Source organism: Schistosoma haematobium, chromosome 4 (genome assembly GCF_000699445.3).
Source record: "Schistosoma haematobium chromosome 4, whole genome shotgun sequence".
Lineage (NCBI taxonomy): Eukaryota > Metazoa > Platyhelminthes > Trematoda > Strigeidida > Schistosomatidae > Schistosoma > Schistosoma haematobium.
Window position 1 is genome coordinate 5,239,474 of NC_067199.1, and position 16,178 is coordinate 5,255,651.

The following is a 16,178-nucleotide window of genomic DNA, read 5'->3' on the forward strand; positions in this document are numbered from 1 at the left end:
TTTTTTTGCGGCACAACAATAACGACAAACGAATATAACAATAATTGTATTTTTAGTATATAAAATAAATTGAATGAGTCAATCTAAAGAATGATCCATTTAGAACGGATACAAATCAATGGTACACAAAAGAAAAAACGATGATAAAAATATTCACATATAAAAGTAAAATAAAATAATCATAATGAAATCAGTTCGTTCAAAATATTTCTTATCAACAATAATATACATTTTATATTATGATAAATGAATAGGGGAACAAAGTTATACAACAGTTAATAACCACCTAATTCATTCATATTAAAATAGATGTTGTTTTGGTTCAAGATACATACAATTTGTTCTAACTAATTCTTGTTCTTGTTTTAAATTTTTTGAATTTTGATAAGTAATTTTATGAATATGATTATCATTATAATCACTATTATTTATTATTTCATGATGATTTGTATATTTTGTTTCCATGGTCATATCTAATGTATCATATTCTAATTGACTATATGGCTCATATATAGATAATTGAGATTTACTTATTGGGATATTAGTAGTTAATTGTGTTTTTTCTTGTAAAAAACAATCAGGAATTTCATCATAAATTGTTGATTGATATTTTTCAGATTGTATTGGTATATTGTATCTGGGTATAAATGTTAGTTTAGTGATAGATCTTTGTGGTGTTGGTGGAGTTTGATTACATAGAATAGTTGGTTCATTATTTAAATTTGAAGAGGTTGGTTTTGTAGTAAATAGTACTTTGGAACTACATAAAAATGATAAATAGACTATATATTGTATATATAACAATTTTTTTATGATTCAATTTCTCTTTATTATCATCTATAACTTCGCCCCTTTCTCATCTATAACATATAAATATTATCAGAATGGGTTTTGTGGAGATTTTTAGAAATTTCACAGGTTGAAATCATGAGTCAATTGAAGCTACACCACCATGGAAAACACGGAAGCACTGGACGGCCGTTTCGTCCTAGTATAGGACCCCTCAGCAGTGCGCATCCACGATCCCGCACCCCGCGGGATTCGAACCCAGGACCTATTAGTCAATCTTAATGATCATTCTGAATATGTCGTTTCTTTTTCTTGTTTCTTATATCTCTTTGAACTAAACTTTATTGATTGCAGTATATAAAAATTTCTATAATTATACTATTAACGTAAATTTAAGCTGTTTGTAGCTGATAATAAGCCTTTTAATATAATGAGTTCATGTTATTATGCAAATTTATTGTTCGCACTTTATTTAGATTTATCAAGAGACTGGACTGTATGTATCGGTAATATATTAGCTAGCGGTGCGAATATATAAAGGTTAATTGATTTTATTCTTTTCATGAATTTATTTTGCTTGATAAACTTAAACAATAGTTGAATTCATGAGTCAATTTAAGCTAAATCACCATAGAACACTTGAAAGCACTGGATGGTTATTTCATCCTAGTATAGGACTCCTTAATAATGTTCTAGCTTAGATCAACTCATGAATTCAACTATTGGAATGACTACAATCTTCATTCTAAAAATTTAAACAAAACAAAAATCTTTCTACTTAGTTGTATATAAGTTATTGAATTTAATTATTTCAAATTATTGACATACATGGAACGTTTTTTTAAAAAAATACGGTGAGACTATAATTTATGGACGACCTTTGAGCGACGCCAGACTAACCTTGACAGTGTTCACCTAATAACCAGGACCAAATAAAGGTTATAAACCTGTGTGACGAATTACAACTATGATTTACACTTGATGATTTAAGTTAGAAATTAGATTTAAGATTTTCATCATGAATTAACATAAACTATAATACCAAAACTCTATTTATCCAAATGATTGAGTGAATTTCGCGTCAAAATTCGAGATTTGTTATCTTATACCTAATTGGTTCGTTCAGAAATTATAGTCTCACCAAAAAACAAGCAAACAAATGAATTATTCTCAGAAGGGGTTTTGTGGAGATTCTAGAAATTTCACTAGCTGAAATCATGAGTCAAATGAAGCTAGACCACCATGGAAAACTTGGAAGCACTGAACGACCGTTTCGTCCTAGTATGGGACTCCTTCCTGACAGTGCACATCCACGACTTTGTGGATTGGTGGAAGTTAGACATTAACAACATCGTTGGATGCCGGCTCAGTGGTCTAGTTGGTTAAGTGCTCGCGCGTGAAACCGGTAGGTCCTGGGGTTCAAATGGATTATTCATTAGAAAATAGCAAAGGATATAGAATTATGTAATTGTAATTGCAATTTAAGTAATAACTATGTAACATTCAATAACAAACATGTAAATCATTTATATTATGTAATAATATCTATTGTCAAATGGTTATGATTAGTGTATTTCAAATAGTGTACACCATTCATAATACACCTAGTTTTTTCTTTACAAAAAAACAACAACATTATTATTATTATGACTGTTTATAAATGTATTATAGATCGTATTTGTAAAATATTGTATACTTCACCATTTCTGTTTACATTTGAATTGTTCATTATTCTAAAATTATAGCAGTTATAGACAAGTAATACTGAAAACTTGTATTCGTATATATATATATATATATATATATATATATATATATATATATATATATATAATATACATTCACTTCTGATCAATACTCTTATATAATATAAATAAACAATTATTTTATTTTTGAAAAATATTATTCATTAAATTCATTCAATATCTCATTAATAGTCAAGTGTATTTATTAAATTTTAATTAAGTTCTGACTAAAATATAGTTTTGATTCCATAGAGATAATTACACACACACACACACACGCAAAGTAAACACGTTGTATGTATGATAGGAATGAAATAAACTTTAAGACATTTATATTCAGTTTCAAGTTAGCAAACTCAGCTTGGAGCCCCTCTAGGGCTATTGTCGGTTCTAACCTGGGATAAAGGAGAAGGGTTGGGCATGAGGTTAGCCACACCATCCCGTAGAACACGAATTCACTAGAAAAAAACGCTAACCAGAAAAAAATTATTTAGACCATTTAAACTCTGCCCTGGGAGTCAGAAGGCTTTCATTTAGAAGAGTTATGATGTCTCATGTTGAAAGTCGAGTTCCTATGGAAGTCACGAGGCGGATGTTTCTTCTGATAATCAGAGCAACCATTTACTTAGATACATGGAATGCTCGACCGGGAGAGTCTTCCAAATTGCCACAGAAATTGCTTCAAATTAGCAACCCAATATATTCTTGATTGAAGGGATTAAACAATGTAAAACTATAAATGATAGTTGACTGATCGAATTTATTATGGATTAAATTAGAAGTCAAAGTAAATGGATAAGTACATCACAAATATTTTATTATTTTCATCTGATTTGGTTTAGAAAAGATAGATTTTTTTACAGAGAAAGTATTTTGCGAGATCTCGAAAAATGTTTAAACAACATTTGGATTTAATTGATTGTGTTTTACATTGTTGCTGAGAAATTTAATATTTTTGTGAAGAAACAAATATTTCAAAATTGTTATAGATCTTCTGAGAACTTAATTGAGTTTAACTCTATTTATATAAGCATAGGAAACTAGGATGAATGGTGACTTGGCATACGCTAAATATTGCTCAACTACTACAGTTTACTGACGTTCAAAATAATATATCGATTCATTTGATTTTAATTTTAGAATCTTTGCCTGAGATTTCTAACTCAGTAGCTTCAATAGTCGTTAAATGGTTTAAATCAATTTCGGAGAGAATATATTTAAATCTTTCCTCTTCATCTTCAGTATATATTTGGAGTATAGCTAAGTGAGCAACTAAGAAAAGAACACAGGTTAGTGCACTTGATTTTCGGCAGCCTGAGAGATTTCACTTTGTTCCTGTGGTTAATTACACCATAAAAGAGCAATAGTTTGATATAGAAGTTGAAATTTGACTTTACCCTTTTTGATTTCGTGATATCCCAAAGATGCAATCATTTAAGAAGTACTGACAGGAACTCGTCGTGTAAATACCTTTTTTTGCTACGTAAAGACTTCATCAAAGTATTCTGATTTTAGTAATTTAATTTTTTTATACTGTAGCAACTAGTGGTCAAAACTTCACCTTCGTATTAGAAACCATAATCAAGGAGATCTTCATGTGAGGCAAAACTCCCGACTTTACTGAGATTTACTAGACTTCAACTCCTGACAATCTGAGGTGAAAAGGCTCTCTTCAGGAAAGATTAGGTTGATAGATGACTCATTGCTCTTATCGTACTAGATAAATCTATCATTTTATTGTTGACCAATTTTTCATACCCTCCAATTGATTTTAGGGCTGAGTTGGTTTTCATATCTCTATGTATTTTTTTTATGACTCGAAACTGATGCTTATGAAAGTCCCCTTATTTATTGTCCTTAAACTGTCGAAGTCGAAGTAATTGACAGGTCGAGTGACAATCTACAACTAGACAACAATAAAGTAAACACACATGAATACAGGCTGTTAGACTGCCAGATATGAAGTGATTCACATCATCAAGTTGGTTTCATAGATAACATTGAATCTGCTCCTTTTATGTTAGAATGATTATTGTTTAGTCACTTGGTAGACTTATAGACCTCGTCTATTTCACATTGTATGAACAGCTGTTTAGAAACTTTTCATTATGCATAAAATTTACTATTTTATCTTTTTTCTTGTCATCTAAGCTTTATTATTTGTCAGTTGCCTAGGGATTGAATGATGAAGCTAAGAAGATAATTTTTCACTAAAAGTGTTTTCATTCACTGATTCGTTTGCGATAAGCATTCAAAGCTTTTCAGTAAACTTTAATTTTGAGTTATTGAATATCAACTATTTCTTCTGTATTACTCATTTTGAATTGTTGATAATACGACTGGAAATCAATGAGAGGTATATAAATACATATGGAAAAAAACACTAGCAATGCATTATCTATTTTTTTAAAAAAAAATCAAGCAAACATTTACGACGTGGCAAAATATTTTACCTAAATGTTGCAACCATGTTAGTTCTCGTTTAACAAATAAGTGTGTATAGCGTAAATGAAACTTAAACTTTAGAAATCCTCATTAACAATTGAATAATAGCATCGACTTACATTATAGGTTCACGATTCCAACCCGTTCTATAGAAACCACATAAACGTTTTTGTCTCCAACAAATATAATATAATATTCCACATGAAATAAGACACAGAACAATAAATACGCTGATAAGCACATATATCCAACTATTATTTGCTTTTTCTATTACCTAAGATGATAAAGATATTTCAGAAAAAATATGCGAGCGAAATAGTTATCGGGATGGGTCAATCAGAATTGAGGATGTAAGTTTTAGACTTTGTACAAAATTCAAATATCATTTATAACAACTAGAAGAAATATCTTTCTATATACCTTAAAATATTTAAAATGATTGTGGACAATTACTTTTTTGCCATAACCGAATAACAATGATGATAGTGAACAATATAAAATTTTAAGTTCTGTCTCTAGGTAACACATAAAAGATAAATAAACACTATCCTTAAATTCTGAACCTCAACATAATCATAAAACAAATCTTAACTTGATAGTACTATATATGTTATAGGCAAACTAATTAGATAATACCTCTTTGATTTCCCCAAATTTATCCATCCGTTTGTCCGTACAGAGTTTTTCATTATAGCTAATGTCACTTATTGATAAAAACTCCAAACCTAAACTCTTAAACCACACTCCAAGTACTTAATTTTATTCTGTTAGAAAAATCTATTAGGGTCTTCACAAGGGTCTGAGACGTTAGTTTTTAGTTAAATTTACGTCTGTTACTCCTCGTGGTGGAGCATAGGCCGCCCACCAGCACACTCCATCCAACACTGTCCCAAGCAATCCATTCCAGCTCCTTCCGGTTTTTGTTCACCCTTTTCATATCTGCTTCTATTTCCCGACCTAATGTGTTCTTTGGCCTTCCTCTTTTCCGCTTCCCTTCAGGATTCCAAGTTAGTGCTTGTCTCGTGATGCAGTTTGATGATTTGCGTAATGTATGTCCTATCCATTTCCATCGTATTTTCCTAATTTCTTCTTCAGCTGGAAGCTGGTTTGTTCTCTCCTAGAGAAGGCTGTTACTGATGGTATCCAGCTAATGGATGTTGAGTATCTTGCGTTGTCAATTATTTATAAATACTCGTACCTTCTTGATGATGGTTGCTGCAGTTCTCCAAGTTTCAGCTCCGTATAGTAGAACTGTGTTGATGTCCATATTGAAGATTGTGACTTTGATACTGAAAGTTGAAAGTTGTTTTGAGTTCCATGTATTCTTCAATTGTAGGAATGAGGCCCTTTCTTTGCCAATCTTCGCCTTTACGTCTAAATTTGGTCCTCTTTGTTCATCGATGATGCCTCCCAGGTACGTGAAGGATTTCACATCTTCCAGAGTTTCGCCATCAAGTGAAAGCCGAGTTCCTTTGAGAGGTCAGCTAATTCGTATTTGTAAGGACGAATTTATGTGTAGTGTTTTACAATTTAAAAGCAGAATAACGTGCGAAATACATTAATAGACTCAGTAGATATGTAAAATTGATTAACAATTATAAATATTATTGTTGTTTGCTTTCCATAAATTATTGTCATTACAAAGATTGTTTACTGGTTGGCTATAAACCGGTTAAAAGTTTGTCGCTGTTTTTTTTCAAGTTCGTCCTTAAACCATACTTTCGCGAGAAAAAGTAAAAGTTTAAACTAATTGAAATCATGAGTCAATTGAAGCTAAACCACCATGGATTGGTTGAAGTTAGACATTAACACCGTTGGATTCCGGCCGGCTCAGTGGTCTAATGGTTAAGTGCTGGCGAGTGAGACTGGTAGGTCCTGGGTTCAAATCTCGAGGGAGGCAGGATCATGGACGCGCACTGCTGAGGAGTCCCATACTAGAACGAAACGGCCGTTCAGTGCTTCCATATTTCCCATGATGGTCTAGCTTCAAATGACTCATGATTTCAACCATTGAAATTTCTAAAATCTCCACAAAACCCCTTCTGATAAAAATTTAAAGTCAATATCTTGTAAGAATTCAAGATTAGTATAGAACTTATTACTGATAAGTTTTTTAGCTAAAAGATTTTATGGTAAACGTAATTGATATTCACTAATACATACTTTTAACTTCTTTTCTTCAGTTTGGATAACAGGAATTAAAGTAATAAATTAGATAGATAAATTAAAAGGGTTTCAATAGACTTTTATAAAGTCTAAATAAATGATGAAGATAACAGGTGATTTATTTATAATCTAACATAAATCTGTCTTATAATCAGAAAACCGTCTTCAATTTCATAATTTTTCAGTAAGATTATCGTAGGTTCGATTTAAAAAACAACATACTACATAGATTCAATGAAAAGATATGTATTCAATTTAACTATATCTCTGGAAAATAACTTTCATTTACTAAAGTTCTTAAAATAGATAGGTTTTCTAGTTGACTCAGACTACTAGTATAACAGTTTTCTTGTAAGTACATTGTTTTTTATTCAACTATATCGAATAATATCCCATTATTTGAGTAAGTAATAATCAAGTAATAACCTAATATATTCCAATGAGTCCAACAATATCAATGTTAGGGAACAATGAAAGCAAACTTTTTGAAAATTGCGTATATGATAAAAATTCGATAATATATCAACTACAGATGATATATAATAGTTTCAGTTACTAACATTTTGCTAACAAAATCTATATCCATCTTTCAGTGCATTTGAGTATAGACATAGTATTAGTTTACAGATGTAGCGTGAAGTCGAGTCGCGGTTGACTATGAACACCACTACAAGAAGACTACGTACCAGTTAACCAATATGATCCTCCGTAAGCCAAACATCAAAAGGCAGTTGATGTCTGCAGTCGAGATGTATTTGTTGGCGATCACGTGGTATCGAAAGGATACCGAGGTCGTGCCAAAGGAGTACAAGCGTGGTTACCGAGCGTAACCGAACCCGTGCAAGGTCACAGTCGAAAGATAATGGAGCAGTAATATAGCTGTCTTTAGCACAGTTAAACAAACGAGCACAGTAAAATAGTCACTGGTACAATTGGTTTTAATAATAATAATTGTTTTCATTAAACCAATCGTGTTCTTGTGATAAAAGTAAGTCACTACACAGGTAATAACATATCTGTCACACATTTTTCATTTTTTTACTCTAAGATACAAATTTATTGCTAAATGTAGCAGAAAATGACACATAAATAAAACACAAAATGCAAATTATAAAAAGTTAAAATAACAAACCGATATAACGTTCAGATGAAAGTACAATATTTTACCAATGGTAAGTACTTAAAAACATTCTGAACTCACCAGTATTTTTAAGGAAATGGTATATTTTAAATTTCTAGTACTTCTTTTTTATCTAGTAAACCTTCATGATTGTCTCAACACAATATAAACAGTTAACATTACTCTGTGATACAAAGTAACTTCAAAATGTACGAACTTCATTAACCAATTAACTTCATGATAATCTTTTACTCACTAGCCATAAGTTTTCAGAATAATCTACAGGAACTTTATTCCCGAACTATGACTGATAGAGTTTCACTTTATCAATTGTGAGACAGCTGGCATTTTGTTCGCTGAGCTGGACCAAAACATCCAGCTCAGAGAACAAAACTCCATCAAAATCATCCATCTGAGATACAAATCTTCTTCACCATTTCATAGCTATCATTTGATGATGTTATATAATGATCATACTATAACGCGAATCGTGAAATATTCATTTTCGACTCTCTAGTTTAAAGTTTTCAAACTTTCCATTCTGTAGTGTGGTTGTAAGTTTCCACTATCGAGAACTTCTAAGTGAGGATTATACAACAGATTTTCAATAGTTCTTAAGCTGATATCAGTACTTGAAGTAAACTAACTACAAACAATTAAACAATTGGTATTACTCTTGCGAGATTCATATTGGAGTTTAAGATAAAATTCAATTTCATTTAAATCATAAACCGATGAAAGTTGAAATACTATTGAAAACTGGAAGCACTGGATAGCCGTTTCGACTCAGTTCAGAACTCCTTAGCATTACGAATCCGCGACCCCACAAACAAAAGTTTCGGGACCGATTCCTGGCAGCGGGGTCGTGGATGATTACTGCTGAAGAGTCCCGTAATGGACCTTAACGGTCATCTACTGCCTGCAGTTTCCGATAGTTTTCTAACTTAAATCGTGGTCTCAATGTAATTCAACAATCTCTGCAATCACGTACTAACAATAAAATTAAATGCTTTAAAAATAAATATTACTTTTCTTACTATTACGTCATCATTGTTGTTTTCTAATGAGACGGTTGATAAATTTACTCTTTTAAAATTTATAAAGTCAGGTAAACCATTTGAATTAACCATGGGTTTATAATGATCAGGCCATAAAGTTGGAGGTGTGTTACAACGTAGACCAGTCCACTGATTTTGACAAAAACAACGAAAATTTCCATAGAGATTTTCGCACATTGAATTTACATTACAAGATGATGTTATATGGTGGTTGATATTAATACTTTTGTTGCTACCATTATTATTCGGTTTCATTGAACACTCATCTATATCCAATTCACACCTGTTAACAGTATAAAAATAACATTAGTATAATACGGATTATCAAGAAACAGAGAGAGAAACAGAAAGAAGGAAAGATAACAAATAAATGCGATTGTAGGAGATTGTGAAAATTGTTGAACGCCATAGTTTAAATCATAGGGTGTTCTGGTTTGAGCAACCAACTAAACCAGAAAGCACTGGGCAACTTTCCCGTCCTAGCACGTGAGTCCTCAGTAGTGTGGACCCACGACCCAATCAGAGGTCCAACCCAGGACCTTCAGGATTCGTCGTAAACGTTTAACCTTTAGACCACCGATCCAGTACCTCATGGTCTACATCGCTACCATCAACCGATCGGTGACACTCTGCAGCCATCTCCTGCGAGATTAGTGGGTAAATGTTTCACACTCAAAATGTTTGGACACCTTAGATTACGGTCTGTCACTAGAACTCCATAAATTGCTTCTACAAATTAGTCACCGATAAGCACATGATATCGTACCAACCTATCATGAGTATATTAGGCGAGCTTAAGTAGTGTAGGCGATAATATTCCTGAAGGTTTTCTAAATTGATGTTTGGTAGTTGAAAGCGATCGTTAGGGAACCTTGAGTCTAGAAGTGAGATAGTCATCACTCTTCACCAGGCTTTGTCGACAAGTTTAATGAACTTGATGTCATTCACGAGACTCACACTTTCTTAATTCGCTGCTGTTGCCAAAACCGCTGCCATTGAGCTTTTTTAGAACACTACTGGTCTTGTCTAGGATTAAGATATTTACACCTACTGATCACTGAGTAATTATCAAGGTTGTATTTATCTAGTCTATAGTGCCGATCTAGTTCCATGGATTGAGTTGCACCCTTGACTCCGAACTAAAGGAGTTGAAAAAGCGTGATACTTTTCACATGATGTCATTTGATTAAGAACACTAACAGGAAGCCCTGGGACTAGATATTGTACCAATCAGTACATACTAGCAAGGTGGATATGGGGTCTTTTTAAATTTGCAAACCAGTACTTAAGTTGGTTAAATTTGATAGTGTTTTTGGATATCGCATTATTGCGATTTATTCCTGAGACTGAGTCTATCAGATTCTGTTGACGTTTCAAGTTTTTTAAATAAATACGACTAAAAATACTTGTATTTGTAGTTTGAAATTATCTTTACTGTCAAGCTATATCCAAAAAATATTATCCTTAATGACAGCTCCACGTTTCACGTCATAATTTCAACCGTGGTTAAATTAGTTCTTACTGTTTAGACTCATGCAATTATTTATTGATTTGAATACATAAATGTTGGTACAAAGGGGCACAGAATACACATGCGCCATACAAGTCACTTGATTTGTATGTGGGCTGTGATATTGTCCGAGTGCCCAAACCGAAGCAGGTGGTTTTCTTAGAAGGCCTTACACTGAACCTTCGACCTAAAGGTCTGATCCACAAGGCAGAGGAGCAACGTCAGGAGATTCAGTCCTATGGTAGCCGGCTACCAACAATTGATTTATACGCCATCTGTTCCCTCAGGATACTGGAGCCCATGTGCACCGTCGGTTTGGAATCAGGGTTTTCAAAATTCCCTAGGTGGATCCTCCATATCCATCAATCCGGTTAAAGCGCGAGATATTTGCTTTCCATCCTCTCAATTTCGTAAACAATACCACTGGTGCGAGAGGGCAGTGAGTAGGACTTCTGTGGGAGTGGCTGTATACTCATTTTGAGAGGAAGAGCTGACTCTCCCTACCCTCGGCTAGACTTATGGCAAAAGAATTAGAATTAAATCACGAATGTTAATACGGCAGACATCCTTAAACATAAATCGTCATATGTGAAACCACCTATTTTGTTCCAAAAAGCATCTTGGATAGTGTGCTTATGTAAAATGAACGGTTGTTAATGACCTTGTGATTTTTATCATTTTATCAGTCAGTGTCTAAAGAAGTAGAAAGAATTACACGAGTCTAGCTTTCGAAGAAAGCTTATCGAAATTCTAATTCCATAACTTATATGCAATCTGTTGAAATTAGTGTTTAAATTTAATATATTATTAACATTATATTCAATACACATTACAAGCATATTTTTATACATTTAAATTTAATCAGTCTGGATTACCATTTGCCTGTAAACCCAGGTATACAAGCACAGTATGGAATTGGATTGGATAAACTCCTGTTTCCTTCATCAAGATACTTTAGTAAGCAAAATCCATTTTGACAAAAATCTTGTAATGGACTGCATTGATTCGGGGGTTCTGAACAATGTGGTCCTGAAAAGAAGAAATGAAAACTTTTCTAACTTAACCACTTCCGGAAACTTATTGTCGTAGTCATTCACTATCTAGCCGTTACACTAAGAAACAAACTATATGTTAAATGACGTTTCTTATGAACGAAGCAATTTGTGTAGTATAAAGATTGACCTAAAACATAACACGCTTGTAGATGATAAAACAATGTGACAATGGAATGCTTCACGAAATTGAAGTTAACAGAAGTAAAATAGAAAGGCGAATAAATGAGAAAACAAAAATATGAGACAATGTACTGGTGTAAATGTACCACTTGGCCATATTACATAACTGTTGTAGTTGTCGATGTCTCGTTCCTTATAGATAACAACTAGAAAACGTATGGTTATTCACCAGGTGATAACCAAATATGGATGAAAACACGTATGACTATTGTAACTTGATGTGATTATAAGAAGACTTATCTCATTGGATGTGGACGTGGCAAACGACAGTAATTGACCAGGAATTAAAACGTCTATGGTCCCACTAAATGAAAATTTATTTCAGGCAAATCAGTATGAGACTTAGATATTCACTAGTATCAGACGAACAACTTATCGATAGTAATCTTCTTTTATTAAACTTCAAAAGCCTATAAGCAAACATTCAAATTTATTTTACCCTGACATAGTTGTGGCGAATTCTTGAAATATGCTGTTACACTTTCTAGGTTTAAGAAGATTGTGGAATGGAAAATAATTTGCTTTTTTTCAACCAACAATAATCTTGTCACCATCTGGCTCTGTAATCAAATCTCATTGTGATAAATCAAACGAGACTTAGCCAAAAAGTGGCAACATCTGTTTTAAATTATGTATAAAGCTGATATATCCCACAGACCTCAAAGAATTAATGGCTAATTGATTGATCATGTTGACTTAACGCCTACAATTTAAATGGATGATAAACTTGGTTCTTGTAAACAAATAAATAATGTGTTCAAATTTGTTCTGTTCGTAACTTGATCGGGCGGAATATTTTAAGGGTAAATTATGTCTAGAAGTATAAAGACTGTTTACTCCTAAGACGCTGCATTGCTTTTGGTAAAACTAATCACTATCCAAGAAAAACTGTGCTCTATAATCTGTTACATTTCAAGTTTTAAGACATTGAGACTTAATGATGGGAAAAGTGGCGAGAAAATTTGCAGAACTAATCACAAAAAGCATTATAAATAGCCAAATATAATCATTTAACCACGCAAATTGGTATTTTGGGGCAGTCGAAGATTTTGGTCTCTTAAAACAGCTCACTATTTATGGTCATAAATTTTAGGAGTGCTTTTATTAGAATTTGATAACATACCTGTAAAATTATGTTTACAGGAGCAAGTGTATCCAACATGAGTATTAGTACACGTTCCCATGGGGCCACATGGTGTTAATATACCACAGTGATCAACTTTGTTACATTCATCACCAAACCACCCTAGTTTTTCAGATTAGAAGAAAAGTGAAAATAAATACTGCTGACTAAATCTTGCCAATTAATGATTTTTCTAAACCTCAACTCTACTTCATAGTTATATTAGTAAAACCATGAGAATCAAACAAGGCATATATAATTTTCACTACACCTGTTCCGACGGGTTGTCATTAACTTGCTGACCATGGGTCAAACTTTAAATCTCAAATATGCTTCATGCTTGATAAAATATAACTTGTCGTTAACATAAGTATTTGTGATTTATACGCCGACAGTTCGTAAAAATATCTAGAAATGAAAGTACGGGACTTATGAATGTAGCTTATAAAGACCACATTTCACCAAAATCCATTTAGAGATCGGTTTATTTATTTTTGAGCATGAGACAGTAAACACATATAGTGCATCTGTGTCCGTGCAATATTCAAACCGAACAAGTAACTATAAGGCCTAGCCAGTTGCTTTGTTGTAGGATGGAAATCTCCTTTTCTAGGTGGCATCTGTTAACAAAAACCGCAGACAAACGGAGGAACTATCACTAACAGTACATGCGTTGGATAAAGTAGTGGGTTAAAATTAAAAATAATACCAATGTTTTGGAGCAACTTCTAAAGTTCGTTTCATCTGGGAATAAAATTATGAGGGGATGAGATATTTTTAATCTTAAGGGTGGAGTTTTATCAAATAAGATAAATATACGGAGATTACGTCGGATATTCAGAGATAATCTACGTAAAGACTTGAATGTGTGTTGCTTATTAAACCCTATTAACATCTAGTTGTTCGGTTATCTAAGCTGAAGTCACTCCAGAGATATTAAAGGTTTAAGAACCTCTTGGAGGTTTAACATGATTAAACACGATTCCACAAGACTTAATAAAATCATAAATGTTCATTAATATACTTAGAGCTCCTAAAACTAAACTTGTACTGACACTAATATCTAACTAAGCTAATAATCGTCTTGCAATACCTTAAAGAGTCAGTAGAATGATGATCCGAGAACATTTAAAACCTGACATAATATTGTTGACCCTCGAAAGTTCTTACAGACACAGTTTTGAGGTGAAACTCATACAGACATCAAAAGATTTCCGATTCAGGATAACTTTCAGGTGGTGAGCGATGTGTTCTCAAAGGCAATACATCGTCATGGGCAAATATCCTTTTAGGTAAGCCTGCTCAAGATACATGATTTATTAATAAATCAAAATCAAGAACAGAACATGCTGTAACCTTTTGGGGTTAAAACTTTACTGATAGTTTAGCCTAACTAGTAATGAATGGAAGCAATCTGAATGTCTTTAATAAAATGTTTCACACTGGTCCTTTCTGAGGAGTGCATTTAAATTAACAACCCCATTATCGTATTTATGGAATTTCTTCATATGGATGAACTTACCAGGAATACACACCTTTGCACCTGTTAAAATATCACAACCATAGTGCCGTACTCTTTTTTGTGGGACGCAGTTGACGCTACAGTCACTTCCATAGCTGCCACGATTACAAACAGCCCAAACTGCTACATACATATTTATGTAATCTTGCGTTATATTTCGAGATATTTTATGATAACGGTAGGAAGAAAGGAGTAATGAACCACCAGTTTCAAATGGATACACAGTGTACATGTATGCATTATCCTCAAATGTTGTCAAATGGTCATCTAAATCAGAAAACGAATAATCTGCATCCCAAACTTCGATCTTCAAGTACAATTTAGACTGTAAGTTGTTTAACCAAAATATATGAATGTTACCGGAAGTTTGTCTATTATTCTGGACAGTGGGTTTGGTATATAGTCTATTAAATCACCAAAAGATATAGAATTCTGGTTCATTAAAGAAGATTTCGGTGTTCTCATATCTAAAATGTTGCACCCCCTGTTCGATTCTAAGTAATCTAAAAAATGGAAACTACCTCGAATTTTGATCACCTATGCAAATTTTAAAGTACAAATCACAGTAATCTGGTCTTGAGAAAGAGTTGCAATGTCCACTTGACGAACTCACTGTAATGTTAACAAACTTTAAGAATAGTGTTGCATATCCGTCTACTTGCGAAGCATTTTCGAAAACTGAATTTGGGTTCAAAGATAAAAATCTGCTTACTAAATGACAATAAAATAACCAAAGACACTAAATGTCCAATATCCATAAACTAGCGATATCATATAACAACTTGCAAACATACCGCTTATACAAACTGTTTCTATTGATTGGTATAAACAATTTGGTCGGACATGGATAACTAATTTTTACCAGCCGAAAGAAGCACAATTTACACAATCTTTTAATGCCTCTCTTTTTTGTTCATTGGATCGGTACTGCAAATAAGCTCATTATTTCATATTAATGGAATTTATCTATCTACACTTATTTTCTGCTCACAAGCCACTGTAACGCACCTGCAGTAGCAAGTGAATCCGCATGATGATCAGTCTGCTAAGTTCTTGCCAGTAACTCTGAATTCGTGATTTTACTAGATACACTCGTACCTGAAGGTACTCGGTCAGCCATCCTCACCAGTTCACGTTTGATAAGCTGTACCACAAATCTCTTATGAAGACTATTCACTGCATACTTCATTCACTTAAAAAAATCGATCACAAATAACACATTTGTAGTGGTATTGGTCCTAATCTTCAGGTCTGAACATGAGGTAACTGATAAAGTAGATACTTAACATTTAACACGGAATGAAAGCCAACAATGGTGAACACGGGAATATTCATGCATTCACTCTGATAGCACTGCGCAAATTCTCAGACATGGTCATTCTGCATAACTTGTCTTTATTCATGTTAAAAATGTCATCCTATCTTCGGCTTAAATGTGTTCTTCATAAACACAAACTATCATATT

At 33.1% G+C, this 16,178-nt stretch overlaps 1 protein-coding gene across 6 annotated transcripts; it reads right to left on the bottom strand.

The window, feature by feature from the left end:
- Positions 1–29: 29 nt before the first annotated feature.
- SCUBE2_1 (Signal peptide, CUB and EGF-like domain-containing protein 2) lies at positions 30–15,492 on the bottom strand. Of its 6 annotated transcripts, none has more exons than XM_051219297.1 (9): positions 15,372–15,492; positions 15,235–15,325; positions 15,074–15,197; positions 14,714–15,038; positions 13,192–13,314; positions 11,709–11,862; positions 9,303–9,606; positions 5,099–5,253; positions 30–760 (listed from the first exon to the last, which is right to left on the bottom strand). In XM_051219297.1, exons 1-9 carry the CDS (start codon positions 15,469–15,471, stop codon positions 301–303), a joined length of 1,836 nt encoding a protein of 611 aa, XP_051066021.1. In that variant the 5' UTR covers positions 15,472–15,492; the 3' UTR covers positions 30–300. The 6 variants fall into 6 exon arrangements, with proteins under 6 accessions (XP_051066021.1, XP_051066022.1, XP_051066023.1 ...); XM_051219300.1 differs by having other exon boundaries at positions 34–760; positions 15,235–15,391; positions 15,426–15,492; XM_051219295.1 differs by having other exon boundaries at positions 34–760; positions 9,294–9,606; positions 15,235–15,391; positions 15,426–15,492.
- Positions 15,493–16,178: the final 686 nt, after the last annotated feature.